Below are 27,913 nucleotides of genomic sequence, written 5' to 3' on the forward strand. Positions count from 1 at the left end.
ATGCAGGTAGGCTAGGCTCCCTTAATCGATAAGCAAAATAGATCCGGGCGGGGAAGTAGACTACAGTTATAGCTGTGGTCGTCTGTTCCTGTAAACAGTTTCAGGCCGAGGTGGAAGAGATCCCCGGCACAGCGCGTGACAGTGGACGACATCCGGGATGGAACGCAGATGTCCAATTCGCAACCCTCCAAGCGACGAGGAGGAAGAGCAACGATTGGCGTAGAGACGGTCGAAGGGTGACATCGACCCAGCCGTCTTACCTAAAGTCGAACTAGCCTCGATTGGGCGCGCGTTCTTCAGGTCCGCCCCGCCTTGTCTTTGCAGGGAAAGGAATTTGTCACTGGCCGCGTTATTCGCCCATTGGCCGTGTTGTGCAGGAAGGAAAGCAAGGACCGGGTTGTCCTGTCTATCTCTTGCGGATGGATGGCTGGATGAGCTGAACCCTACCAGCAAGGAAGTCGGCTGGAGGGTGTGCTCGGTTAGTAAATCAGGAGATCCTGATGCCGATCACCAGGATGGATTTGCAAGACAAGAACTGCAGAGGAAAGCTTGTGGATGTGGCGGATAGACCAGCCCTATCTAGTCGAGTCGAGCTGATGCCGATCTACATCGACGGAGATGAGAACGACTTACCCCGTAGGAGTAGTGAAGAGGGTGGAGTAGAGAAGACAGAGAGAGAGAAAGACGGACAAATGAGAGTCGGTCGGGTCACGTGGACCGAGCTGAGTCAGGAGACTCTCACCGCCCGGATGCGGCAGAAAACGCCGACGCGAAATGCGAGCAGCTTCTCATGAACCGGAATATCGGCCTCCTTTATTCAATTCACCTCTGCCGTCGCTGACCCGACCTGACCTCATTCTCCTGGCATTCTGGACAAGATGCCTCTTATCAACGAATCCCACGACTCCCTCCCTTGTAAGTCCCTCGCATGATCGCATGATCCACCTCAGCGCCTTCTCTTGAGCTTCCCTTTCGTCTAATCGAAGTGGTTTTCTTTGCTATACAGATATCGATGCCGAGCCTTCTGCTCGAGCTCGAGCAGATGCGGAGAGACTTATCACGGCCGAGCTGCCATCCAATTACTCGTCGTCAATTCACCCTTCCATCCCCGCATTCCCCGAGTCCCAGTTCTCCCCCCTCATGCAGCAGGAGGTCGAGCGGAAGGCCGCGGGACTGCCGTTGGTCGGGGGCATCGATCTCTCGCGATATGAAGCCCCCGAGCCCCCTGCACGATCCTCGGATGCGGGGTCAGAGTCGAAGCCGAATCTGGAGGAGTGGCGTCAAACCTTGCAAAAGGCGTACACGGCCAGCTCCCATTTGTCCATGCGACACGAGAATCTGGCGCTGCTCGAGGAGAACGGCAAGAACGCGTGGTTGATTGGCAACTCGCAACTGGAGGACATTCTACGCGGGCTGGAAAAGGAACTGGCCGAGACCAAGGAAGCTGCGGAGACGGTCAACAAAGAACGGAAACTGGCCCAGGAGGCTAGCAAAGGTGAGCTTGCGGGGCTGGAAGAGTCCTGGCGAAAGGGAGTGGGTGCGACGTTGGACGTGGAATTGGCTGCGGAGGCCCTACGGCTGCAAATCTTGGACCAGAGACGTCAGCTTGCCCAGCAGCACGGTCGGTAAAGGCGGTCCTTATCTCGCATGCCCGTTGGTTCGTTGGATTCTATTGGAACCAGCCCAGACCCCGTACGACCGGGGGGTTAAAAGAAAGGACCCAGTCAGGTGAACCTGTTGCATCTGGCACTGCTGGAAACTGCCTGACTCAGGATCCGATTACCCGCTGGAATCGAAACCATGGATCATCTCTTCTTTTATCCCCCTTGTTCATTTCATACGAGCCTTTCACACTGCTCTGCATCGTTGATTGAGAGTTACCACTTTGCCAAGTCGACCGAGAATGGCATCCGAGCTATAGAGGATGATCGCCGAGACGACGTCTTTAGCTGCTTCTACAGAGGGGAAGGACCGGATACTTGGGACCGGATTGGATGGAAAAATTATTTGCAAATGAGGAGGCCCGGGGCTGAGCTGTTGCCAATCAGGCCCAAACGAAGCTGAGCAGAGCAGCTTTTCCAGTGCGGGGAAGAAGCAGAAAGGAATCCTTGGCTTCTCCCCACTTCGTCCTCTGCGGCCTCTTGACTGGCCTCGCGGCTGCGCAGGTTGCTCCGTTGACACCTCAGCGAGCCAATCTATCTTTTGCCCGTTCAAGCCCTTGGCTGGTCTGCTTGTCGTCATCTCGTCGGCTTTTACTTTCTCTCTGTTTCCCGCCTCCTCTCATCCGCAGCACTCCGTTCTGGACGCGAGAAGCCTCTCAATTATCGACCTCAATGGCTCCTGTGCGTGTCAATTGCGTTGGTTCGGTCGGTCGGATTTTGCGGAGTTGATTTTGATACCCTAAAAATGCATGTTTATCTTTTGCTCTCCTTCTCCTCTTTTCCGGATGCAGCCTATGTACACTAAAGCACCTTGTGAAACAGGAAGCAAGTCCTGCATTTCCTACAGCCCCGTATACGGGATTTCCTTTTCCTTCCCCTTGGCAGGCCTCCTCTTTCAGTGGGACTTCACGTATAATATCATCCTCTATTATGCGGGGAATCTGTGGCGGCTGTGACGATCCCTGGCTGACACTTCGATATGGGCCATGTCGCGGATATGATTCGATCCATGCTCCCCCCTGGTCCGCAGCCACTGGCTCTGGCGCTGGCATCGCATGGATCGGCTTGAATCAGACCTGTCCTTTTTTCCGGACGAGGGACTTTTGACTCGTGCGGGGATGGATTCGTCTCAATTGCTCTTGTCGTCCTTGTCGTCCACCCAGAGGGCCCGGATGGATTCCTATCATCTTAGCTTTGCGGGGTTGTATCTCTATCCCAGCAAGTCTAGGCGCACAGGAATTGATATAAATTGCACTGGATTCCTCTCTGTTCTCTTGCTCTCTCTTTCAATTGAGTCAGGGTTCGTTCTTCTTCCCTGCTCTCTAGTCCAACCACTCCCTGCTCCCCTTTCGTATCTGTAGCTTTCTTTCTCCCTCCCTCTCTCTTGGTACTAGCCCACCCAACCAGGAACCATGACCATCCCCGAGGAGGTCGACATCATCATCTGCGGCGGCGGCAGCTCCGGCTGCGTGCCGGCCGGCCGTCTGGCGAACCTGGACCATAACCTGTCGGTTCTGCTGATTGAAGCCGGCGAGGATAACCTGAACAATCCATGGTCAGTCAGCCTAGCCTTCCCAACCCCTGGGGGCCTCCGCGGACAAGTGTCAACTGACGGGAGCTTTTCTACACGTCCAGGGTCTACCGTCCCGGCATTTACCCGCGGAACATGAAGCTGGACTCCAAGACCGCTTCGTTTTACTACTCTCGTCCGTCGGAGCACCTCGATGGTCGACGGGCGGTCGTACCCTGTGCCAATGTGCTGGGTGGAGGCAGCTCGATCAACTTCATGGTAGGTCGTGTTACCCTGTAGCTCTGCAGTCCTTGGTCCTAAGGACCATCGAACAGCTAGACAATGGATACGGACATGGGCCAAGCTAACTTGTGTCTGGAGATGTACACGCGCGCCTCGGCGTCCGACTACGACGACTGGCAAGCCCCCGGCTGGAAGACCGACGAGCTGATCCCGCTCATGAAGAAGCACGAGACGTACCAGCGGGCCTGCAATAACCGCGACATCCACGGCTTCGAGGGTCCCATCAAGGTCTCCTTCGGCAACTATACCTACCCCATCAAGGAAGACTTCCTGCGCGCCGCCGAGTCCCAGGACATTCCTGTGACTGATGATCTGCAGGATCTGAAGACTGGGTAGGTGGATTTCAATTCATCAGTTGGACGTTACTAACGCAGTGGGAATATAGCCATGGTGCAGAGCATTGGTTGAAGTGGATCAATCGGGATACTGGTATGGATCCGTATATCCTTTTCTCATGGTCAAAGACACATCAATTCTAACACGAACCAACAGGCCGCCGCAGTGACGCCGCCCACGCCTACGTGCACAGCACGCGCGCGCGCCACTCGAACCTGCACCTGAAGTGCAACACGAAGGTGGACAAGATCATCATCGAGAACGGACGCGCCGTGGGCGTGGCCACGGTGCCGACCAAGCCGCTGGACGGCCGCGATCCGCCGCGTCGCATCTTCCGCGCGCGCAAGCAGATCATCCTCAGCAGCGGCACGCTCAGCTCGCCGCTGGTCCTGCAGCGCTCGGGCGTCGGCGACCCCGACAAGCTGCGCCAGGTCGGCATCAAGCCGCTGGTCAACCTGCCCGGCGTCGGCCGCAACTTCCAGGACCACTACCTCACCTTCTCGGTGTACCGGGCCAAGCCGGACGTCGAGTCGTTCGACGACTTTGTGCGTGGCGACCCCGAAGTGCAGAAGAAGGTGTATGAAGAGTGGAACCTCAAGGGCACGGGCCCGCTGGCGACGAACGGCATCGACGCAGGTGTTAAGATCCGGCCGACGCAGAAGGAGCTCGACGAGATGAAGAAGTGGCCGACCCCGGAATTCGTCGATGGCTGGGAGTCGTACTTCAAGAACAAGCCGGACAAGCCGGTCATGCATTATTCGGTCATTTCGGGGTATGCTTTGATCTTTGATTCTTTCTTCTTTCCCCTTTGAAAAGCCAGAGGAACTGACATCAAATCACGCCAGCTGGTTCGGTGACCACATGCTCATGCCCCCGGGCAAGTTCTTCACCATGTTCCACTTCCTGGAATACCCCTTCTCTCGCGGCCAGACGCACGTCCAGTCGCCCGATCCCTACGAGAACCCCGACTTCGACGCCGGCTTCATGAACGACAAGCGCGACATGGCCGCCATGGTCTGGGGCTACATCAAATCGCGCGAGACGGCGCGGCGCATGGGCTCGTACGCCGGCGAGGTGACCTCGCATCACCCGCTGTACGCGTACGACTCGCCCGCGCGCGCCTTCGACATGGACCTGGCGACGACCAAGGCGTATGCGGGTGTGAATCACCTGTCCGCGGGTATTCAGCACGGTTCGTCTTCTTTCACCCCCCTCCTCCCTGACCTGGGAAAAAGGAACCCGATTGTCTGACTGAGGAAATACAGGCTCGTGGTCCCAGCCGCTCGAACCCGGCAAGGCGCCCTCGTCGGTGCATCTGAACTCCAACCAGCAGGAGACGCGAGATACATTACAGTACAGCAAGGAGGATATCAAGGAGATTGAGAAATGGAGTACGTCCACGTCCCCTTCCCCTCGGCTTGTCCTCTCTTTCGGATTCCATGCTTGATAGTTACCTCGCAATGCAATGATCCTTCCTACTAACACACTCGCACAGTCCAACGCCACGTCGAAACGACCTGGCACTGCCTGGGAACCTGCAGCATGGCGCCGCGCGAGGGCAGCTCGATCGCCAAGCACGGCGGCGTGGTCGACGAGCGACTCAACGTCTACGGCGTCAAGGGCCTGAAGGTCTGCGATCTGTCCATCTGTCCGGATAACGTGGGCTGCAATACATTCAGCGTAAGTTTTCTCCCCGCTGCGCTTTTCTGTTAGGTTACTGTGTTCCCGGACGGGAAATAGGAGATAGCACGTTTGCTAACGGTGATTGGTTTAGACGGCCCTCCTGATCGGCGAGAAATGCGCCATGCTGACGGCCGAGGATCTGGGATACTCCGGCGAGGCGCTCGACATGAAGGTGCCGAACTATCATGCGCCGGGCGAGTTTGCCAATCTGTCTCGCTTGTAGAGAGAGCAAGGAATGTGGATCGGTGGGAAATCTACGGCTTGATTGGTAGGGTTGGTTTGGTAGTCTGAATTGTGGTTTTGTATATTTTCAGAATGAAACTCAACTATTTCATGAAAGTGTGTCATTTCTCGAGGCGGCCTTCAGTCTACCTCTGGACTTTGGCGATTCTCTAAGATACAATGTGCAAGGATTATGTCCCCGGAAATATTAGAGTCTGCTTTCCGGAACCGCCAGCTTCACGTCCACTCCCTCCCGCGATACGTCGACAAGCGGCTTTTCCGCAATCGCCTCGGACATCTTCTTGTCGGCCGCTCGGTTCCACTCGTCCACCTCCTTACACATCCCCGCCAGAGTGCTGATGGGCGCGGAGTAGCCGAGTCCACCCTGCTGCGGGCTCAAGCGAGCGCGAGAGTCGTCCGCCAGGATGTGGGCATTTGAGATGGAGAACAGGGCCGGTTGCAGCTGAGTCAGTTTTCCGCCGACCTTGGGAAGCCAGGGGAGGTAGAGGTGCTGGAGCAGAGCATACCACTCCACCAGGTAGGATAGAAGGAAGAAAGGCACCGACGGTGCCGGCGGGAAGCTCACGGGGGTTTTGGCCAGCGTGGTCAGGAGAAGATAGAGGTCGCCGAAGGCAATCCCAGGGTTGGGATCGGTCACGATGAAAGCCTGTCCGCCAATGTTTGGAAGCTGGTTCGGACGCTCGGTGTGCTCGATCAGGCGCTGTTCATATAAGAGATGAGCAATGGAGACGTTCTCGGCGTTGACAAAACTCTGAATGACACCATGCAGCCAGCTGGGAAATTGTCAGAACTCCTTACTCTCAAGAAAGAAAAGGGGGAGAGGCCTGTCCTACCTTGGGCCGCCACCTTGTCGGAGATAGGTTCCAACGATGGTGGCGCTGTTGTCGACCCCAATACCGTAGATTCCATTGGCAGGACGAATGCAACCGGTGCGGAAATTAGACGCAGGGTCATCGGCAGCGCGGATGATTCCCTCGGCCTCCGCCTTAGACGCAGCATAGTTGCCAAAGAACTGATCGTGGTCCTTGGGCAACTCGTCCGAATCCTTCACCACCTGCACCAGGTACTTAGGGGCCTGCGTCCACGGGGCAATCCAAAAGGGCGGGCGACGGATGGTGACAGAGCCCGACGACGTGGCAATCAGGCAGCTTGCGCCGGCTTTTTTTGCGGCCTGCAGCACATTGACAGTCCCGCCCACATTCACGTTCCGGCAGAAGGGCAAAAACGCCTTGTGTCGCTCCGCAGGTCTGATCGCCGCCGCATTGTGGAACACGGTCAAAGGCAGATCGGCCACCGTCGGGGGCCATGCCTGCAAGAACGCGCTCAGAACGGCGGTTTCATCGACAATGTTGGTCTGGACGAAGGCAACTCCCTGGTCGAGAATTTCGCGCTTGGGGGCCTGCAGGTCTAGAACACGGATAGCTGCCGGGTTCTCGCCGCGAGCCAGAAGATGCATCACCACCCAGTTGCCCACCAGGCCTGCCAGAATTAGTCAATCACCGCTCCTCACTACCTTGCCGGTGGGTTTCTTGGATACATACCAGAACCACCAATCACGACGTAACGTCGATTCTGCTTGGCAGGAAGACTCTTGCTCACGTCGACGGGCGAGTTGACGGCGCTTTCATAGGCGGCGTGGATATCACCGACGGTCCAGCGACGAGGAGACAGACGACGGACCTCTTGAGGAACCGCTTTCATTCCCCGATTGACGTGGTAGAGATAGAGAAAGCCCACGCCTGCGAGGCACGCCAGCAGGATTGGTAGGAGCATCTCTTGTTGGGGGGTCTAAAGCAGTCCTGGGTGGTTGATACAAAGAGCCACCGGTAACGCGGTCGAGAATTTTATAGACTCGGTAGGTACCTCAGCTATCTCAGCTACCTCGAAGTAGAAACGCTGTGAACCGGGGGAATCCAGTAGACAGAAATTCCAGGCCAATGACAACCTCACAGACGGAGGCCGACGATGGAAAGGAAGAAAACAATTCACTTCGCGAACAAAGAAGGGGAAGATTCCAACCGAGGAGACTACTTGGTTGGACCCGTCGTTTAGTGAGTTCGGTTAGAGGACCGTGGATAATGGGGATTATCCACCGCGGTCCCGGCGAGATGGCCCTGGAAGCTCTCGTGGGAGTCCCCAGGTAGCTCAGGTTCATCCATGGATGCTTACTCCATGTGCAGGTAAACCACGAGGACTTCTCCGCATGGAGGAAATCCCCAGGAAGAAAAAAGAAAGAAAAAAGACACGAAACGAAACCAAAAAGACCGAAATCGGCAAACCGGCACGGGCGGCAAACCGGAAGCGAGCGAGACTCTCTGACTGGTTCTTTCTCCCTTGGCATTTCATTCTGTTTCTTTCTTTTCTCTCTTGGTTCTTGTTCTCTGGGCTCTTTCTCCGCCTGACAGAGGACCCGTCCGGGGTAGATAAGATTATCCCAGTCACCACTAGGGCATCACGCCATCCGTCGTCACGATAATCCTAGGGGCAACGGAACAAGGATCGATAGACACCGTACTCCGTATGGACCTACACATACTCCATAATAGTATAGGCAGGGTCCTCCCAGGAACGGAATTGGCCCCAGCATTTCAATCGAAAGCCAGCAAGCACCAAGGAGGTGGAGACTCGGAAAGACAGACCCATTGACGATCTCTGGCGGCCTCGGCCTTGTGCCAGCATCCCACGGGAATTGGACACTCGAACATCAACCGTTGGCCTTGCAGACACCTCGGTTATTCCCATCCAGTCCCTTTGGGTCATCATGATGAGCGGAGAGAACCTCATAAGAAAGGAATTTCAATGCGACGGCAGATGAGACAGTGGGCGATGGAGATCCTTCCTTCTCTCACAACCCATGTCCAGCTTATCGACTATCAAGGGAGATAACTGACTATAAGACTAACGTGAATTGAATCCTGAGCAGCCAAAGCCCCACCTGTCCAGCTCATTATTAAGAATCAAGCAACGCTAATCTTCACGCTGCAAATAAATCCGTCAATCCTTCCCCGGGCGTCTAGTCTCTCTCTCTTTTTTTTTTTTTTGTCTTTCTTGGGCTGCTGCTAATGCGTTTTCCTGTTTCTTTACGGCTAGGAGATTTATGTCTGCATTGCATTAATTCTCCGAGGCCTATACTGACATTGGGCACACTTGGAGGAATCTAGAGGGCAGGCACTAACAGACAAGAAAAAAAAAAAAAAAAAAAAAAAAGCAACACGCCTGAGATAGCTTCACATTTCTATTCTTTCTTCTATTCCTCACCTTTACTTCCTTACTTCCATGCTTCATACTTTACCCTCTCACGAACCAACCAGACTTAGTCTATAGACTGAACCCTTCCGTCCTCGTCCCCTCGAGAGTAGCAGCCCAAGCCAGATTGTAGGAGGCACGTCCTCCTATACCTTAGGAATATGTCCGCACCTCAGCATGACCCGGCGGATTCTCAAAAATCCCCCCGCTACCATCAAGAGGAGTCTACCGCCGCAGAGACCCATTCCATTGACGGCTCGACCACGTCCGAGGATACAATCGAGGTGGAGGGACTGGCGCAGAGCTTGTCGGCGCATGCATCTCGACTGTCGCAACCGTCTTTGGCCCGGAAGATCACGTCCATCGCAACCAATGGAACCTCGGATCCGAACTACGAGGTCGATTTCGAAGACGAGTCGGATCAGCAGAATCCCAAGAACTGGTCACTGAAGTACAAGGCCTTTGGCATTGGGGTGCTGTCCTATAACACTCTGATTGTGTGCGTTGAAGTCCTTCGGCTCGTCGATAACGGTGTGGGAATGGCCAGCCAACTGACTGTTCCAGGGTCCTGTATTCAACCTCGTACACGTCCGGAGTGGCAGAAATCGCCGCCGAATTCGACTCCTCCAATACCATCGTCACCTTGGGCCTAACTTTCTACCTGATCGGCCTGGCCATAGGCTCCATGTTCATGGCGCCGTTGAGCGAGGTCTACGGCCGAAAGCCGGTTTCCGTCGTGTGCCTTGCTATCTTCACCATTTTGATCATCCCCTGTGCCCTGGCTAAGTCGGTGGAGGCCCTTATCGTAGTGCGGTTCATTGGCGCCTTGTTTGGAAGTGTCATGATATCCACCGCCCCGGGGATGGTGTCGGATCTAGTCAATGATGAGCAGCGCGCTCTGGCCATGTCCATCTGGAGTATTGGCCCCGTGAACGGCCCAGGTCTGTCTTCGCATGCCTTTCTTGGTCTCGTTACTCTACTAACCAGAGCCTGCAGTGCTGGGTCCCATCATTGGAGGATTTGTCACGCAATACCTGGGATGGCGATGGATGTGCTGGATCGCATTGATCTTGTCGGGCGTTGCGCTGGCCTTCTCCTGTATCATGGAGGAGACGTACGGGCCCATCATTCTTCAAAAGAAGGCGGCGCGTCTGCGCAAGGAGACCGATGATTCGCGCTGGTGGAGTCGATACGACCAGAAGACCAGCCTGGCCGAGATGCTGAAAGTGAACCTGGGGCGACCTTTTGTCATGGCCGTCACCGAACCCATCTGGTGAGAAAGAACCGGCCCTCCTAAGAACATCCTTTTCATTACCTAAGACATTACCTAAGAGCTAACATTCCTCCAGTATATTCTGGAATATTTATATCGCCATCGTCTACGGGATTCTCTACCTCTGCTTCACAGCCTATCCCATCGTCTTCCGTGACATTCGCGGGTGGTCGCTGGGCCTCTCGGGGTTGGCATTCCTGGGCATCGGCATCGGCTGTCTCATTACCATCTCATGCGAACCGCTGATCCGCCGGATGATCAACAGCCACCGCATCGACCCCGAGACCGGAAAGGTGCCGCCGGAAGCCATGGTCTCGATCGTCTGCATCTCCGCCATTCTCATCCCCGCCGGTGAGCTCTGGTTCGCATGGACCTGTGCGCCCGCTTCCATCCACTGGGTCGTGCCCATCTTAGCAGGCGTCCTGTTTGGTGCAGGAAACACCGGCGTCTTCATATACGCTTCTAACTATCTCACTTATAGCTATGGCGTGTACGCTGCGTCTGCCATGGCCGGCAACTCCGTGATCAGAAGTGTCCTGGGAGGTGTCCTGCCTCTGGTGGGCTCGTATATGTATGCAGGCATCGGACCCAATTGGTCTGGTACGCTGCTGGGCTTGCTCGAAGTTCTCATCATCCCGATCCCGTTTGTGTTCTACAAGTACGGGTATAGGATCCGAGAAAAGAGCACGCTGATCAGGCGCATGCAAGAAGATAAAAGGCGACTGGAAGGAAAGCGGAAGCGATTGATGCAGCGGCTGGAGGCAGCAGGCCTCCAAGCGGAGTCAACAGAAAAAGAGAAGGAGAAGATGGAGGTATAAAGGGCACAAACCAAAGGCAGCGCCCGAGACGTCGATTATGACTTTTTCATTTTCTGCATACAAAAGTTCTTATTCCCCAGATGGCTGGCGTGGCTAGGCTTGCCCACTCCTCTCACGGCGGATATATGGCATATTTGGTCATGGCGAGCAACAAATTCAAGCATGGTCAGGCGAATATAATAGATAATGAGTCGTTTAATGAATGCAACGAAGACTTTCGATTTCCCTCATCTCTCAGACAAGGAGAACACGACCGGATGGAGTACTCGCTCAAGTTGGTCGTTGGACTCTCCGCTCGACCTCCATCGATTCATGCAGAATCCTTTCGTATTCCCCTAATGCAATCGCACCGGCGGCAAAGACCATGATTGCTTCGACGTAGATGGTCTCACCGGCAATCATCGACCGTCTCACGTAACCAAGCACATTGACCCATGCACCCACGCGCAGCTCCTCCGACGTGACCGTCTCTAGGACTGCATTGATATCGACCGACACGGTTGGTACATCGGACGTTGATTTACGTCGGGGATAGTTATGCTCTAATATTAGACGGCCTGTGGGAACGGAATAGGTTCTTACACTAAAGGGTTAGAGAAAATGCCACGAGGGCGATGAATCAGCGGAGGAACGGATCCATTAAATGGGTCATATGAGCAATAGGAATATATTGAAGCAATACAAGCAGGAACACGGGAACAGGAGAGAATCAGATGATCTACGCACCAGCCCAGGAAACGGACCTTGCTGTCAGCAGGGAGAGCGGCGAGGTTGGAGAGGAAGGCTCTCCTGGAGGGAAGAGGACCGTTCATCCCTCGAGGCCTTGGGCCAAAAGAGACATCACCGACCAGATAACAGGATCGAGGGACCGAGCAACTGTGGCGGGAGCGACGAAGGGTTGAGCTGAAATGAAGTTATTTTGGTTCTATACGGCCGGGCTGCACGTGACACACCGCATCCGATAGGCCGAGCGTATGTCATCGGCCAACGAGGGGAACACGCATTTCCTCCATCTCGGTCGCCTTCGCTCTCTCTCTCTCTCGCAGTCGGCAACGTTTCCTCTCTCCGCAGTCCATCCCTTAAACCAGCTCGCTCCTGACCGGTGAAAACCTTCATCGCACGGTCTCTCAACACCTCCGATTTCCTACGCTGTCAATCCTCTGCGAGTCGTCGCACCTCGCCCCCTCTTCTCTTATCTTCGTCCTTGAAATCCGCCGATCTCTCAGATCTGCTGTCAGACGAGCACAAAGAAAGATCTCCTCCCAGATCTTCAGAACATATTTCCTGCATCTCCACTCAAAAGGCCCCCTGTCTTTAGTGGGTCTTCGATACCAAGAACAGTCCACACGCACATCTCGTCTTTCTCGGTCATAATGTGGTCGTGGTTCGGTGGCGCCGCAGCCCAAAAGCGGAAGGATGCGCCCAAGAACGCGATCCTGATGCTGCGGGAACAGCTGGATATGCTTCAAAAGCGGGAGACGCATCTGGCAAATCAGATGGATGAGCAGGAGAACGTGGCGAAGAAGAACATCAGCACAAATAAGAACGGTATGGATTTTGGACCAGTGCTCACCTCTCATTCTGATCTGCTGCGTGAACGATGATCCAACTAACGCAACCGCAATTCAGCCGCCAAGGCTGCGCTCCGAAGGAAAAAGGTCCATGAGAAGAACCTCGAACAGACGACGGCGCAGATCGCCCAGTTGGAACAGCAGATCTACTCGATTGAAACTGCGAATATCAACCAGAAGACCCTGGAGGCGATGAAGAACGCAGGCTCCGCCATGAACCAGATCCATGGCTCGATGACTATCGACAAGGTGGACGAGACAATGTATGTGCCGAGCCTGAAGCATCCGCTGCGATCGTGTCATGCTAACACCTGGCCAGGGACGAACTCCGCGAACAACATCAACTCAGCGAGGAAATTGCGCAGGCCATCACGAACAACCCGCTCGGCGAACAGCCAGACGAGTCCGAGTTGGACGCAGAACTCGAGGGTTTGGAACAAGAGGCCATGGACGAGCGCATGCTCAAGACAGGCACAGTACCGGTCTCGGATCAACTCAATCGGCTACCTGCCGCAGGGACTGGGGAACGTAAGTCACGTCCTTCAACTTATCCTTCCGCATATCAGAGGTTGATTCTAACCATACCACGCACCCACAGTCAAAAACAAGCCACAAAAGACCGAGGAAGAAGACGAGGAAGCAGAGTTGGAGAAGTTGCGTGCAGAGATGGCCATGTGATGATGCTACGAAGCCCTTATTCTGTTCCTCGGCGTGTTGGTCTTATTTTCTTCCATACTAGATCCCCTATATGAGCAATGCCTTCTCTCTGCTTTCTCCCCTTCACTTTCCTCATGATTATACAGTCATCAATCATGCGTCCATGTAATCGCGACCAACGGAGTTTTATCTACCACTTGCAGGAGAAACTTGGCTTTTCTTTTCTTTCCTTTTCTTTTCTTCTTCTCGTGTCTTGGAAGTTTGGGACTATCAACAGAACTCGCACCGTTTCGTTTTCTCGTCCGTTGTCTGCCTGTGTGTTTACATTTAGGTTGTTTTTTGTTCGATTCTTGGATGGTCTCATAAACATACCTCCATCATCCCGTCCCATCCATACCTCATCTTCCTGTCCTTAACCTTTTTGGTTTTGCTGATTCAACCTGCCTGGCCCACCCAACTTACCTTACGGCATTGCATGGTTCCTTTATCTACTTATCTATTTTATTATACCTACATGAAAGACCCGAGTCTATGTCGGAACGAAGAGATGTTCTTTTTTCATTCTATTTTCAACTGCTCTGACGGTTCCTGTCTTGGTAACTTGGTAACCATTGACTTTCGCGGTTGCATATAAAGCGTAAAAGGTGCCAATTACTTACACAGTAAAACGAGTCGAAGCTGTAGATATGATCTAGAGGGGTTGAAGACAACGGAGACCTACTAGTACAGGCCATCGCGAACCAGACGAAGAAAATCTTATCTACCAGATCTAATCTACAGCAACACCATTAGACAAAGAAAAAAGTAACTATTCCCACCCTAGACCATGCGGTCTCGAGAGAGAAAGCGGAATCTCAATAGACAGGGAATAATCCCGACATTAAAAGCCAAATTGAATTGTTGAAATGACACCACCACATATTGAAAAATGAAAAGACCACACTTAAACTCCGGGTTTTTATCTCATACCATCATCCAGGGGAAAAATCCGGCCCATCCCGAATAAAAAGGAACATATTAAAAAAGAAAGCTTGAACGAATAGACAAGAGTAAGGGCTGTTCAACCGCATTTGAGGTCTAAAGGGTTCCTCGCGCCGTTAAGGGAACCAGGCATAACTCTTGAGCGGTGCTCTCCGAGCCCCGTCGGTGGCTTCGCTGCACCATCTGGACTTCCATTCGTACTCCTGCGCGGCCGCCTCGACAAGAGCTTCCTTGCACTCGGCCGGCAGCTCCTCGAGGATCTCGGGGCTCAGGAATTCGGGGTTCGACGGGTTGGCCACGCTGACGAAGCCATTGGAGCCGAGATCGTGCACATCGCCGTCAGGACCGGGAATCCCCAGGTTGGAATGTGGCGGCGTCTCATAGTGAACATCATGGATGGCGAATCGGCGAGAGAGCGCAGGCGGGATGTCGGAGAAGATCGATTCCTTGCCAGCTTCCTCCTCGTTATTGTCGTTATTCTCGTGCGTTGTTTCCTTCGAAGCGGCCGAGACTTCGACAGGGGGGTCACTCTCATCACGGCCGTTCGTCAGGCTGAGGGTCGACAATTCCTTGGTGAGTTTGGCCGCAACCCGCGGATCAGGAGGGGGTAGACGCTCCCAGCGTGCATGCGTAGGCTGCATGATCTTGGGATATTGCAAAACGTTGGTGTGAATGTCGTAGTATCCCTCCAGGTTCGCACGGCGAGCATGTGAGATGAGAGCATTGTAATTGCTAAACCATTGAACCGTCAGAATGTCATGTTTGAAGAATCACCCGGGAATGGGTTACGCACCTGGCTTCACGGGCATGCTCAAGCATCCAATTGTCTCCCGTGACCGTAATCTTTCGCTTCTTCGAATCAACCGCTTTCCCAACGGGAAGAGGAACCGAGGGCACGCTCGTGTGATAGACACTACTCGCGCCGTGCCACGCGACGTACTGGTTCCTGTTATACGGCTCGCCGGGCCCCGGAAGCTTGTCCTCGGGAACGGCAAGCTCGCCTTCAACGTCGCCGCGCTCCCGCGCTGCCTGAGCATGGTAGTCGTCGGAAACCTTCTTCCCGCCCACGATGATTTTGGCGCCGAACTCTCTGAACACTGACCGAGCGGTCACCACACCGATAGCTCGACCCTTGTAGGAATGAGGGATGATTTCGCGCTCGATCAGATCGCGCTTGGCCTCGTCATCGATGATAATCTTGTAGAGCAGCTTGTGCTTCTGGAAAAACAGATACGAGTCCCTAAAACCGATGCAGCGAGCCGGCTCCGTAGACAGCATGTAGTATCTCTCGCCGCGGTTGAGGATGGTAAACGTGCGAACCCGGTACTCTCGATCGCCCTTCAAAACGCCATTCTTGTCAACCTTGGTCTCGCCCTCCGGATCGTCCGGAAGAGCCACTTCGTCGTCGATCACGTCCATCATGTTTCCTTCCTTGTCAATTGGCACTTGGGTGACGTGGGACGGCCCGCGGTTTCGAGCCCATCGTCCTCCACTCGCCGCCGGGCGTCCTCGCCTCCTCTTCACCGGCGTGCTCACGTGGATCGGGGTCTGTGGCGCTCCGTCCTCGGGCGCATCCCATTCTGGCGGGCGGTTCTTCGGCGGACGGCCTATGCGTCGTTTTCGCGGGATCGCGGAGGGGCGACCGCCGGTGCGCGTCGGCGTGTCTGCTCGCGACGGGGTGTTCGACTCCTCCTGGGTGGGCGTTGCCGCGGTCTCTTCCTCCGGAACCGGTTCGGGTTGCGCTTCGGCATCAAGACCGTCCTCCTTTTCCGACGCGTCTCCGGGGTCCTCCTCTACGACCGGGGAGGACGCATTGGAGACGGGCGCTTCCGCCATTTCCTCGTCGGAGGCGTCGGGAAGGGGCGGCGGGGCATTTCCTCGGGGTCTGTCAGTGCACGCGCGCGACATAGGATGCTCGTCTGCGAGAAACCCCAAAAGGGAGAAGAGAAGAAAAAGGGAACGGGGGAAGACAATGACATACTCAGTGACTGGGCGGCCGCCTGGGCAGCTGCTCGGAGCTTCCGGGCCATCGCGACACGGAGTGTTTGGGTGGACGTGAAAGCCAAAAACTGCCAGCACGGCGATGGAATTATTGCTGGATGCCCTTTAGACTCGTCCTTTCCGCAGCATCGCCAGGGCCCCCCGGATTATCGGCTACTCCGGCGCCGACATTTGTATCACGTGATTGCCTCTGCTCTTCTGCCTCAGGCATCCACGGCAGCCACGTGCCGTGATCGAAAAGGGCCCTAGACCGTCTTGGCATCCGGCGGGCTGCCAGATGATGTCATCGCCATCCCCTCCGGAGCACATTCGCCCTACAATCCTCCGTACATCATCGAATACTCCTCTACGATTACACCGTACTCTCAAGGGGATATCAGACCACTTGACGCGCTATGGTTCCCCACCGGTCATTTGCCAGGAAGCCGATCTAGCACCTTCTCGAAAGAGCCAGGCTGCCCGGTTTCGTGCTGGATACCGGAACGTCGCCATCATTCAGCGCCCCGAGTGACTCAACGATAAGGTATGCACAGACATTGTGATTGACGTATGAGATGGGTCTGCACGCTGCAAGCCTGCTTCAGTTTCAATTTCACATGTCATAGAAACTCGGGACGGAGGGAAGTCATTGGAAGGAATTCTCGAATCCCCTCCGCTCCACCGGCGCCTCCAGAGCAGTAGCTTGTCGGTAGTGGGCATTGGACCAGTTCCGCATTTTCTCGAGCATCAGATGCAACCCGAAGGAGGGGGAGGATGACATTGCACTGCCGGAAAATAACCTGCTCGCCAGTGCTCATCATGTCTCGGTAAGGTTATTTCCCCCCCTCGTGCAGTGCCCGAGCGAGGCCAGTGTCTGCTTTTCGCTCACACAATAATGCTGCATGCCGCGCAGATCACTTCACACCTCCACGCCGCAGCCTGCAGATGACCTGCCTACTACTGATTGCGTACAAGTAGCCTCAGCCTGCAGTTTTGCTCCCCTCCCTTCCTCCCCCTCCCTGGCCGACCGGGGCGAAAATGCCCATAAATTTGCTAAACCGAGAATGTTTCTGGGAATTCGGTCTCTGTAGGATCACGACGGGGCTGCCCGTATGATTGGCGGGCGAAACAAATCGCGAGGGAGCCAGGATTGGAGATCGGAAGCTAGTCAGTAGCTAGGGCGGTCTTGCTGTATACTACTATCTGCACGCACGAACTCAAGGGGATCCGATAAGCCCCCTCGATCGTTCAGATCGCCTCTTCCGCAGCCGGACTCCAAAGTGGCCGGCTGATCCTGCCGTCAAATCGGGCGCATCTTCGGTCACCGTTTCGACGACAGCTGAAGCCACCAGCTGCACTGGCCTGGTGTAACGCCGGATGGGACCTTGCGACCTTGCTGAACAGCTGCTCCGAACCGGTGATTTGGCCATGTACCCCCGTAAGGAGACGGGCGGAGATGGACCCAACAGGTACTCGTACTCTCCTACTGCCTGGGTTTTACTTCCACGGTATTCGCTGGTCGACCGTCGAGACTCGAATGATTATTGAATTCAGCCGTGACGGGCGTATTAGGGAAAGCCAGCAACCCGCGATGATTTGCCAAGCAGCCATCACTGCAGGGCTGCACATCGTCCGGGATAATCCCGTACTATCCTCTAGTGCATGAATCGAAAGGGCCGGGATGACCGAACGAGACTTATTCATCGTCATCGGGCCAACGGCAGACTGTGCAGTAAATGGATCGATGGAAGGGGCCATTGACGCGGGCGCTGAGGGACGATTGACAAGGACGGCAGTGTTTGACTCCACCGGATGAATCCATAATTCCATATCTCCCAGAGACGGTGCTGGTAAGACTGTCCAATGCAATACACGATGGTGCAGGTAGTATATGGCATTACCTACGGAGTTTTGATATGGGAAGAGTAATCCATCACGCAAATCCATGATCGACCGTCCCGATGACAACATTGACGGAGTCCATGCTTAGACCGTAAGTCACTAGTTATGCAATTATTCTTAATCGATTAGTCTTAATCAATTGGTCTTGCTCAATTAGCCTTCAATTAGTCGTCAAGTTCACGGTGAGAAGCACCCCGTCACGGATGGCGACTTCAGCGAGGGGTACTTGGAGTAAGACAGTTCAGACTCCGTAAGAACCATGGAATTGGGGATCCACGTTGGCTCTCGAAGGCGTGGGCGAAACCCAAGGGAAATCCAATCCAATAATCCGAAATTCAGACCCCCAGACTCGAGGGTCCATTTTCCCGGTTTCATCCCGACGGCGAATCACCTCGAACCAAGTTCCTTCCTTTCCCTCCCCCAACTTCTGGCGCCTCATCATCGGACCTGTGCTGTCACCAGCTCCTTTCCGGTTTCTTTATCGTATTGTATTTTAATTCTATTCCGTTTTGACTCGTTCTCTTGGATGTTTATTTATTTTTAGGCGCCGTGAGGATGGAATTCCGCGACTTTCGGTCGTCGCTGTCGGGCCTCTTCCCCCCTCGAGGGAAACCAGCATAGTCCAGCATTCTTGCTGCTACACCTAGCATAGTCTCTTTCCTTTTTTTTCTCGGGGGAGCCCTATCATCTCATCATTCCGCCAAATGACTAGTTCTGATTGCCTGTCAGTCAGCAGAGAAATGTGGCTCCGTGGTTCCATCACGGTCGTCTCTATTTGCCAGCAACACGGCCATCTCCACCGGGTGTGAGGCTTTTTTTTTTTTTTCTTCTTTTCTTTTTGAGTCGCCAGAAAGGGGGGGAAAAGAAAAAAGAAAAAAGAAAAAGAAGCGCCCCATTTTCGCGTCCTTGCCTGTTTCTAGGGATCAGGGCAGCTTTGCCTGCCTGACTGCCAATGACACTGGATCCTCCGAAGCTTTTCCCGGCTTCCAACCAGAATCACCCGTGGGTTGGAATTGGAGGCTCGTATCCATAGGAGGCCAGGAACTTTAGGAATGAGGAGGATGAAACATCCAGAGGAAGAATAAAGAAGACTCGACCCCGTCATCGTCTGCTTAGATTGGATTCCTCACGAAGCCTACTTACCTGCTTCCTGAGATACTCTTCGACCTCGTGATTGGCATTGGCAGCCTGGCTTACAGGCTCGTACCGCGCAGTACGAGAATACATCTGGGATACTCCGTACATCCCTCCGTCTACTTCTACTGCTGCTGCCTCCTGTTGTTCTGAATATTCTTATCGTCCATTCTCTTTCTGCCTCCGATGACCTGAGAATCCGGACTATTTCCACCAAATGCAATGTTCTCTATGGGCAGCCATTGATTCAGTGTCAGTGATTCAGTGAATGCCGTTAAATATCCCCCATACTCCTACCACCCACCGGTCCCTCTGAACAGCGGCATCAGCGGCAGCTTCGGAGTATGTCTTTGGGCTTCAGCTTTTGCTATTAAACGCCACCGCTGCAGGACCCTTTCTGTTCTGATTTAGTTTATCTCGCCTCTCCCATCTCAGCGCGAGAGACGCCCAAACCATCGATCACAAACCGAGCCCCGTTGCCACCGGAACCACCGTGACAGAACAGACACAGCCAGCGTCTGGGGAAATCCCGCAACGAGGCCAATCCACCCGGGATTCTTGAGTATTAATCTTAATCTTAATAATCTTTCGTCAATATTCAATATTCAATATTAATGTTCGTCCGGGCCTGGCGCTAATCCCAGACTGGCCAGTTCGCTCATCCACCGCGCCGTGGTTGTTCTTCCAATCATCGCCCTCGCTTCAGTCGTTTTCTTCAGGTCGGTTTTCGCCTGAGTAATAGTCCAGAATCATAATAATCCCCTCTGCCGGCCTTCAATTCGGCTTCTGCTGCTCTCTTTTCTCTCTCTCCTCTTCTGCTTCCTCGCTCTGTCCTCGAAGAACCCCCTCCGATCTTGATCTACCCTTTGAACGCTCCCACCACTGCCGGCGTCACTGGAACCGCCCGTCGACCCCTCGTCTCTTCCGACTCCGACCGAGATCCAACGTTTCTCACACCCGCAAACTTCCTGAACCTTCGCTCTTCTCCGCCCAAGGTTTTTTTTTTTTTTCTTTTTTCTTTTTTTTTCTTTTTTTCTTTTTTTCTTTTCATTTTTACCTTTAACGCCTCGCACTTTTTGACCGCCTTCTTCCCGTATCAATCGTCGCCCGACCACTCGCCACTCCGTCATCGGTCTCGTGGAGGAATTCACTCTCGTTTCGTCCCATTTCGGTCTCTCTCTTTCTACGTTCTTTCTCTTCTACGTGATTAGACCGGAAGTCGGATGGAAAGTTCATCATGGCCGCTCAGAATGGACCTGACTCGCATGTCGATGCCGAATTGCTAAAGCAGCCGCTATCTCACAGGTGAGTAACACAACTTTCGCTTAATCCTGCCGCCAAATGTGCTTTTTCCCTGCTCTCATTGTTTGGGTTTCAGCGCTGGAATCGAGGTGCAGTCTGCTGGATTTTTCCTCCGGGGAAATTTAGCTACATGCAATATTCTCCCTCGGTTTGCTGGCACTGCAGCTCGAACTTTTGAGACACATCGGTTGGGGTAGCTTTGCTTTGCTGGCCACCCGGTCTGTCGCATTGGGTTGGGAAGGCAAAAAGAAAGAAAGAAAAGAAAAGAAAAAAAGAGGCAGCCCCAACCAGAGTGCTACATTCCAGCCTTACCGTTGCCTTCTGGAAGAAGGAGACTTGCAGATTCATGCAGCTCTGGCTTTTTCCCTTTCCTCCCAACTGCTGGCCATGGCCATTCCCATCTTTCTTCCCTGTCGCCTTAGGATGGGCTTCGTTCCTCCATGATCAAATACCCCGCCATCCTCCCTCATCATGCTGTTTGGCCGATGTTTCTTCCATAAACTTCACTTGTCATCACGCTTTATATCCATGGCTAACCGCCTTCACAGTCACGGCCTGCATGAGGACGACAACCAGGATCAGATCGGCTCCAAAAGTCCCAGTCCGACGGGAGTCGCTACACCGCAACCCGATCCTTCAGACAAGCGTCTGCCATCCATAATGCACAACTTCCTTCAGGTTGGTGTTCCCTTTGGTCATCAATCCAACCCCTCCAAACCACGGACCTTTCCTTCTGAGACTCCTACCTCCGCGTACTCTGTACAGTCGAATGCGCCTGCGACGAGGACGTGGGATCACCGAAGTTCCGGCCATTCTTCCCCCTCCCCGTCGGGGTCTTATGTCATGACGGGACGCGATGCGGCTTCGGAGATGAAGTCGTCGCTCGCTGCCCGAGACAATCACTTTGTCACGCCAGAGAACCTGCCCCCGACGAATCTACCTACTCCCCCTTACTGCTCCGCATCTTCCCTTCTCCAGAAAGACTCGGACGAGGCGGAATTGGGGTCCTCGGGCCCGGACAAGAGCGTGGGCTCGATCTTTAATGCGTTGAAGAACTATCTCTCTCCTTCGGGCAGCTCCTCCCCTGAACCTCCCGCCCGCCGTCACACCTCTCACCCAGTCTCTAGCGTCTCTGGCGATCCAGTCCTTGCCTCCCACTTCTCCAATCCTACCCTCTCGTGTACTGCAGATGCTTTGTGTTTGCCGGACACCCCCCTCTACGACCATGAGAAGCCACATGTTTCTACGTCTTCTGAGAACCTTGCGAAGCTAACTGGAAATGTGTCTGATCTGTCGCATCTAAAGAATACGCCCCCTCTCACACCGCGGGCCATGTCCAACGATGGTTCTCAAGCCGATAAGAAACCCGACACCACGCCACCCACGTCGGAGCCCACGCAACCCGACCCCGTCGCCAAGTCCACCGACGAGATCGCGGGCAAACTCAATGAAGCCTTTCCATCTCCGTCCGAGAGTCCTCAACCGGATGGCCCGCCCGTTGGCTCGCTCAAGGGACAGCTTTACGTCAATATCTCTCAGGCTCGGGGACTCCGACCTGGTTTCGATCCCTACGTGGTCTGCGTGTTTGAATGGAACGAATGCATCTCGAAAAGTGCCCAGGACGAAGAGGAAGCCTCGCTCGAACGCCAGCAAAAGGAACAAGAAAAGTCGGAGCTCGAGGCCGGTCGACCCATGGCCATTCCCATGAAGAGCCGTCAGAGCAGCAACAACAGCGCCCTCGACGGCCCTGACCACAGAAGCCGGGCCCCCGTTACCGACCCCCACTGGAACCATGAAGCTACCTTGTAAGTCACCGCTCTTGTGCGATTCTTCGTTGTATTCTCTCTCGGCTACCCGGCCGGGTCGGGTTCATTCAACATCGCACCACTGCCAGAACCGTAACAATGCGCACAGACCGCTGACAAGTACCTTGTAGTGATGTGCTCGGTGACCAATCCGAGGTCGATGTTTCGGTGTATGACCGTAAGGACCAAGAGGCGTTCTTGGGTCACGTGCGACTCTGCGTTAACCTCAATGAAGATAACAGCCGGCTGGAAGGATGGTTCCCGTTGAAGGCCCGGGGAGCCGGTGATTCGCAAGTGTCTGGCGAAATTCACATGGAAATGCGGTTTGAGAAGACGGAGAAGAAGCAGGTGGGCCCTAATGACTTCCAGATTCTGAAGCTTATCGGCAAGGGCACGTTCGGACAAGTCTACCAAGTCAAGAAGAAGGATACGCGCCGAATCTACGCCATGAAGGTCCTGTCGAAGAAGGTGATTATCCAGAAAAAGGAGGTTGCTCACACCCTCGGGGAACGAAACATTTTGGTCCGAACCGCAATGGCAGCGTCTCCCTTCATCGTCGGCCTCAAGTTTTCCTTCCAGACCCCCACGGATCTCTACCTAGTGACGGACTACATGTCGGGCGGCGAATTGTTTTGGCATCTGCAGAAGGAGGGGCGCTTCCAAGAAGCTCGCGCCAAATTCTATATCGCCGAGCTGATCTTGGCTCTCCAACACCTGCACGAGCACGACATCGTCTACCGCGATCTCAAGCCGGAGAATATTCTACTCGATGCGAACGGCCATATCGCGCTCTGCGATTTCGGGCTGTCCAAGGCGAATCTCACCCAGAACGACACCACCAACACGTTCTGTGGTACAACGGAATACTTGGCTCCCGAGGTGCTACTCGACGAGCAAGGATACACCAAGATGGTTGACTTCTGGTCGCTCGGCGTCCTTGTCTTTGAGATGTGCTGCGGCTGGAGTCCGTTCTACGCCGAGGATACGCAGCAGATGTACAAGAACATCGCTTTCGGTAAGGTTCGGTTCCCGCGAGATGCTCTCAGTACGGAAGGACGGAATTTCGTCAAGGGCTTGTTGAACCGGAACCCCAAACACCGACTCGGAGCCAAGGGCGATGCCAAAGAACTCATGGAGCACCCGTTCTTCCACGACGTTGACTGGAAAGCCTTGTGCCGGAAGGAAGTCATCCCTCCCTTCAAGCCGAAGCTCAAGTCCGACACGGACACCTCCAACTTCGATCCCGAATTCACCAATGCTCTCAATGCCTCGTTGAACGACCGAGCGGCTGCCGTGGCCAACGGGTTTATGACGGCCTCGACACCGCTCTCCCCCGGCATGCAGGCCAACTTTAAGGGCTTTACGTTTGTGAACGAGAGCTCGATTGACCATCACATGAAGAACGAGCCCGGCGACCACATGGACGAGGACACGGAAACGTGGCAACGATCCCACCGCAAGCAGAACTCGACGGACCACCGCATGAGTGGCGTCCAGAAGACCCACGACGGCGCCGAGCCGGGCATTTTCAACGTTGATGATAACTTTGACATGTGAGCATGTCTTCGCGCGATGCATGATGATGGAGTTGTGATTTGATTTTGATTTTTGTCTTTATTTTGTTGCATATATCCTCTGCGATCTTGTACATGGGCCTAAAATATGGGTTGCCTCTTCTTTCCCCATCTGCTTCATATCATGATGCCCTGGCAGTTACATGTTTTTTAATCATTGACCTTACTTATCATGGGCGAGACGAGTCTCTTTGTGTTCATTTCCTGTTTGTCGATTCATGCACTCAAACCATCCGGGCTAGATGGATTGGATATATCCCTTTGCCGGCTTCATTGCTTGTGGCTCAAATCAATTGCGAGGCTTTGCTTTCTTTCTTCACATTTAACTCATTTCATGACCTCTGTATCCAGAGGGTATCCAGGTTATTTCTTTGGCCCTACATACATCCTTTTTCTTTTCCTGCACTCCTTGATCAATTCAACCCGCACATCTCCGGTGCATCGGAGGCCACCCTCTGCCCGACAGGACAATGGCCGACCATTTCTTCGCAATTCTCATGATAAACGGGGTTCCATCATTGTAGCGGCGTTTTTTGTTTTTTTATCTTTATTTTTTGTTCCTCCCTTTCTTTCCCAAGAGGGATGGCAGCACGGCGCACCGAAAGGGAGTCCGGATTCCAGTCCGCTTATAAATGGTTGATCTACAATCCAGGTGTGTTGACAATACAACCGAATGACCGTTCGTATTTCGATTTATATATAGACGGAGAACGAGGCTGTGAGGGGGTCCTGCAGACGAGGGTGACATGAGTCGGAGAATATCCAGGACCACGTGCCCAGGCTGAAAGGAGAGCCGCATTCAATCCTCGGAATCTTTTCTTCCTCGCCAGTATGATCCATTCATAAGGCTGTGCTTTGCTGGCCTTGTCCAGCATCGCTGGTTTATTTTAGCGCCATCCTTCCACCGGCGTCTCCGCCTGCATGGGGGCCGAATCCTTTTTTCTTCCCTTCAAATCAGAGAGGAGCCGCAAGGGAAGCTCTAATTAGGCAGCGATGGAGAGAGACGAAGACGATGATCCATTCGCTGCCATCGTCGCTGTCGATCTCGAATGCGGTGGGCCTTAGCCATACGAGATTCCCTTGGCATTGGACTTCGCCTCCTTTTCAGCCTCTTCCTGAGCCCTAGAATAGATTGCGACACGGCTCATCCTCAATATCCATCAAGGCTCCGTTACACCGCTTCTCCCGCGTGTAGCCGGCAAATGTGAATATAATTATAATGCTTGGGCCCCCATTTGAGTCTGTAGCATGGCTTCATTGTGACAACCATCGATTCTTTTTCTTTGGTCGGTTCGAAGTCACTTCATCTTACCGCCCACGAGTTATTCTACTCGACGCGGTGATCTTCCAAGATGCGTCTTTTCGGTGCGACCCTCGCTTCGGCTGCTCTAGCTGTTGCTCTACCCTCTGTGTCACGAACCATCTCTTCTACTCCTTCCAGCACCCCGTCTGGGGCCACCGAGCCCTGTGCGGTAGTCGGCCGTCTCCTCGAGAGCAGTGATACGGGGTTCATCCCCGCTGAGTCCGCGTACAAGTGTCTGAAGTCCGTCCCCGTAGCCATCAAGGACGATGAGGAGCTCATTGACGAGCTGAAGCTCCTCTGGGGGTGGCATTCGGAGACGGGTTGGCTGAAGAACCCTCCCTCGACCTGGGAGTTGGGCCCACTGGACCTCATCGGCGAGCTTGACAAGATCAAGAACAGCCTCGGCTCCTACGACAGCGAATATGACGTGCAGATGGCCATCTACCGGCTGACCGTCCGGACCGGCAACTACCACTTCAACTACTGGCCCGACATCCTGCAGGTCTTCGGCTTCCAGCGCCTGGTAGGAGTGGCTACCGTTTCCGAGGACGGGACCAGCGTGCCCAAGACCTACGTTTCCCAGGATCTCATCGCCCAGGAAGATGACAACGACATCGATATTTCCCCGATCAAGTCCATTAATGGTCAAGATGTCCAGAAGTATCTACAGTGGGTGGCGGACGAATCCCAGTACATCAATGCCGACGCGCGGTACAACCAGGCCACATACAAAGGTCGGAATTCGCAGAATACGTTCACCGTGCAGGAGTCGTACCAGGACGCATTCACGAACCTCACGTTTGCCAACGGCACCACGCGCCATCTGATCAATGTGGCGGCGACAGATCAGAATTTCACCGGGATCGCCAGCGGCAAGGACTTCTTCCAGTCGTTCTGCACGGGCGACATCAGCAGTTACGAGGTCTATTCGGAGTCCATGAAGAAGGGTGACAATGGGTATAAAAAGACTGCTCCGCGCCGCCGCTGGACAAAGAGACAGGTCATCCCCAGCAACGACTACCCCGAACCCATCGTGGAGCACAGCGAGGGCGCAGTGGCCGGCTACTTTCTGACAGAATCTGGTCTCACGGACGTTGCTGTCCTGAAGATCATCACCTTTGACCCTGAAGAGAGCACCTACAAGGAGTTCCAAAGCGTCATTCGCCGGTTTTTGGAGAAGTGCACTCGGGCTAACAAGAAGAAACTCATCATTGATCTGCGCGAGAATGGCGGAGGTGAAACGGCCCTTCTCCTGGACGCCTTCATGCAGCTCTTCCCGGATAAGGAGCCCTTCAGCGCTCAGAGATACCGTGCTCAGGAGCAATTTAAACTAATCGGGGAGGCTGTCGACGCCATTTGGACCAACAAGACCGCTCTGAAGTGGGTGGAGGACGAGACCTCGCTGTGTAAGTTCAAGTCATAAGATGCAAGTACGACGACACGCTGACCCTTCATCTACTAGTCATCTCCTCGGGAGCAAGCCTGAGATATTGGTCATACTGGAACTTCGTCAATGCAAACGACAAGACATTCGCTTCGTGGGACTCCTTTTACGGGCCTCATGAATACAACGACGACGAGTTCTCATCCATTGTGAGATATAACGTGAGAACACCCCTCTTTCCTTGGCCCCTACATGATGTGAGAATATTCAATATCTGACTATTACTTCACAGCTATCCAACAGCAACCCCAACAGCATCCTACCAGCCAACTTCACCTTCACCGAATCCTCCAGCAAGAAGGCGTCCTTTGCCGCAGATGACATTATCATGTTCACTGACGGGCTTTGCGGATCCTCCTGTGCCTCGTTCCACGAAGAGCTGAAGAACATCGCCGGCATCAAAGCGGTTACCGTGGGTGGCCGAGCTCGATCCGGCCCCATGCAGACCATCGGCGGCACCAAGGGCGGCGAAGTCATCCCGCTGTCCTCCGTCTCGGACGACATCCCCGAGCTGCTCAATGCCACTGTTCAGCTGGGGATAGCGGACCTCGACCAATCTTCCATCCACCGCCTCATCGACACCGAGCAGGTCTTCCTCCGGGTAGGGGATTCGGGCAGCCGTGTCCAGGTCCAGGATCAGATCCGCAAGGGCGACTCGTCCGAGACCCCCCTTCAGTATATCTACGAGGCTGCCGATTGCCGCATCTGGTACACGGCCAAGACGCTGTTCTACCCCGAGCAGGCGTGGGCTGCGGCGTGGAATGCGCACACAAATCACACCAAGTGCGTTGAAAACTCAACGGATCAATCGTCCAGCCTGAGCGGTGGGTATAAGGCCTACGGATCGGGATCTCTCAAGGGTGAGATGGACCAGGGGGAGGACGGTAATGACTCGGACTCGGCTGGCAAGACCAATGCTGCGACAACTTGGAGACCCAGTCTTGTTTATGTTTCGGGTCTGGCTGTCCTGATGGGACTCATGCTGTAATGAGTTCGGATTCCTGGGATTGGGTCAAACAAGAAGAAAAGAGGAAGGAAAAAGGAGAAAAAAACAGAGCCAAAGATTATAGATGCCTGGCACCCAGATACACCACGGTCAAATCATATAGATGTAAATAATGCTAATGACATAGATGATGCTCTGAACCGACACAATACTTGTTAATCCTTCCTTTGATGTCCGATAG

At 54.1% G+C, this 27,913-nt stretch overlaps 11 protein-coding genes across 11 annotated transcripts; 8 read left to right on the forward strand and 3 right to left on the reverse strand.

The window, feature by feature from the left end:
• Positions 1-878: 878 nt before the first annotated feature.
• On the forward strand, positions 879-1,629 carry P170DRAFT_477738 (pre-mRNA-splicing factor SPF27 family protein; the record flags this gene model as incomplete). Its single annotated transcript, XM_024853499.1, has 2 exons — positions 879-915; positions 1,007-1,629. 2 exons carry the CDS (start codon positions 879-881, stop codon positions 1,627-1,629), a joined length of 660 nt encoding a protein of 219 aa, XP_024702180.1.
• Positions 1,630-2,965: 1,336 nt separating this feature from the next.
• P170DRAFT_387855 (GMC family oxidoreductase) lies at positions 2,966-5,780 on the forward strand. Its single transcript, XM_024845821.1, has 9 exons — positions 2,966-3,216; positions 3,297-3,450; positions 3,553-3,806; positions 3,860-3,903; positions 3,967-4,582; positions 4,656-5,002; positions 5,076-5,201; positions 5,306-5,490; positions 5,585-5,780. The coding sequence occupies exons 1-9, from the start codon at positions 3,074-3,076 to the stop codon at positions 5,714-5,716; spliced, it is 2,001 nt and encodes a 666-aa protein (XP_024702181.1). The 5' UTR covers positions 2,966-3,073; the 3' UTR covers positions 5,717-5,780.
• A 44-nt stretch (positions 5,781-5,824) lies between these two features.
• On the reverse strand, positions 5,825-7,509 carry P170DRAFT_457321 (putative 3-beta hydroxysteroid dehydrogenase/isomerase family protein; the record flags this gene model as incomplete). The annotated part of the gene is made up of 4 exons (XM_024851709.1): positions 5,825-5,885; positions 6,012-6,509; positions 6,570-7,215; positions 7,278-7,509. The coding sequence occupies 4 exons, from the start codon at positions 7,507-7,509 to the stop codon at positions 5,825-5,827; spliced, it is 1,437 nt and encodes a 478-aa protein (XP_024702182.1).
• Positions 7,510-9,143: 1,634 nt separating this feature from the next.
• P170DRAFT_387861 (MFS general substrate transporter) lies at positions 9,144-11,391 on the forward strand (the record flags this gene model as incomplete). Its single annotated transcript, XM_024845822.1, has 4 exons — positions 9,144-9,481; positions 9,547-9,923; positions 9,979-10,255; positions 10,332-11,391. The coding sequence occupies 4 exons, from the start codon at positions 9,144-9,146 to the stop codon at positions 11,071-11,073; spliced, it is 1,734 nt and encodes a 577-aa protein (XP_024702183.1). The 3' UTR covers positions 11,074-11,391.
• Positions 11,004-11,956, reverse strand: P170DRAFT_511551 (nuclear telomere cap complex subunit Ten1). Its single transcript, XM_024854900.1, has 2 exons — positions 11,800-11,956; positions 11,004-11,656 (listed from the first exon to the last, which is right to left on the reverse strand). Exons 1-2 carry the CDS (start codon positions 11,883-11,885, stop codon positions 11,344-11,346), a joined length of 399 nt encoding a protein of 132 aa, XP_024702184.1. The 5' UTR covers positions 11,886-11,956; the 3' UTR covers positions 11,004-11,343.
• A 490-nt stretch (positions 11,957-12,446) lies between these two features.
• On the forward strand, positions 12,447-13,322 carry P170DRAFT_477743 (ESCRT-III subunit protein SNF7; the record flags this gene model as incomplete). The annotated part of the gene is made up of 4 exons (XM_024853500.1): positions 12,447-12,621; positions 12,703-12,907; positions 12,964-13,172; positions 13,243-13,322. The coding sequence occupies 4 exons, from the start codon at positions 12,447-12,449 to the stop codon at positions 13,320-13,322; spliced, it is 669 nt and encodes a 222-aa protein (XP_024702185.1).
• Positions 13,309-13,885, forward strand: P170DRAFT_225937 (uncharacterized protein). The gene has a single exon (XM_024842880.1). The coding sequence runs from the start codon at positions 13,400-13,402 to the stop codon at positions 13,715-13,717; it is 318 nt and encodes a 105-aa protein (XP_024702186.1). The 5' UTR covers positions 13,309-13,399; the 3' UTR covers positions 13,718-13,885.
• Positions 13,886-14,048: 163 nt separating this feature from the next.
• P170DRAFT_438586 (uncharacterized protein) lies at positions 14,049-16,676 on the reverse strand. The gene is made up of 3 exons (XM_024849633.1): positions 16,264-16,676; positions 15,076-16,159; positions 14,049-15,014 (listed from the first exon to the last, which is right to left on the reverse strand). Exons 1-3 carry the CDS (start codon positions 16,310-16,312, stop codon positions 14,399-14,401), a joined length of 1,749 nt encoding a protein of 582 aa, XP_024702187.1. The 5' UTR covers positions 16,313-16,676; the 3' UTR covers positions 14,049-14,398.
• Positions 16,677-18,328: 1,652 nt separating this feature from the next.
• P170DRAFT_226054 (uncharacterized protein) lies at positions 18,329-18,894 on the forward strand. Its single transcript, XM_024842881.1, has one exon. The coding sequence runs from the start codon at positions 18,424-18,426 to the stop codon at positions 18,706-18,708; it is 285 nt and encodes a 94-aa protein (XP_024702188.1). The 5' UTR covers positions 18,329-18,423; the 3' UTR covers positions 18,709-18,894.
• A 2,234-nt stretch (positions 18,895-21,128) lies between these two features.
• Positions 21,129-23,962, forward strand: schA (serine/threonine protein kinase SCH9; the record flags this gene model as incomplete). The annotated part of the gene is made up of 2 exons (XM_024844494.1): positions 21,129-22,405; positions 22,537-23,962. 2 exons carry the CDS (start codon positions 21,129-21,131, stop codon positions 23,960-23,962), a joined length of 2,703 nt encoding a protein of 900 aa, XP_024702189.1.
• Positions 23,963-25,331: 1,369 nt separating this feature from the next.
• Positions 25,332-27,714, forward strand: P170DRAFT_363387 (uncharacterized protein; the record flags this gene model as incomplete). Its single annotated transcript, XM_024844575.1, has 3 exons — positions 25,332-26,688; positions 26,745-26,887; positions 26,959-27,714. The coding sequence occupies 3 exons, from the start codon at positions 25,332-25,334 to the stop codon at positions 27,712-27,714; spliced, it is 2,256 nt and encodes a 751-aa protein (XP_024702190.1).
• Positions 27,715-27,913: the final 199 nt, after the last annotated feature.

The sequence above is a fragment of the Aspergillus steynii genome (assembly GCF_002849105.1).
Source record: "Aspergillus steynii IBT 23096 chromosome Unknown P170scaffold_6, whole genome shotgun sequence".
Classification (NCBI taxonomy): domain Eukaryota; kingdom Fungi; phylum Ascomycota; class Eurotiomycetes; order Eurotiales; family Aspergillaceae; genus Aspergillus; species Aspergillus steynii.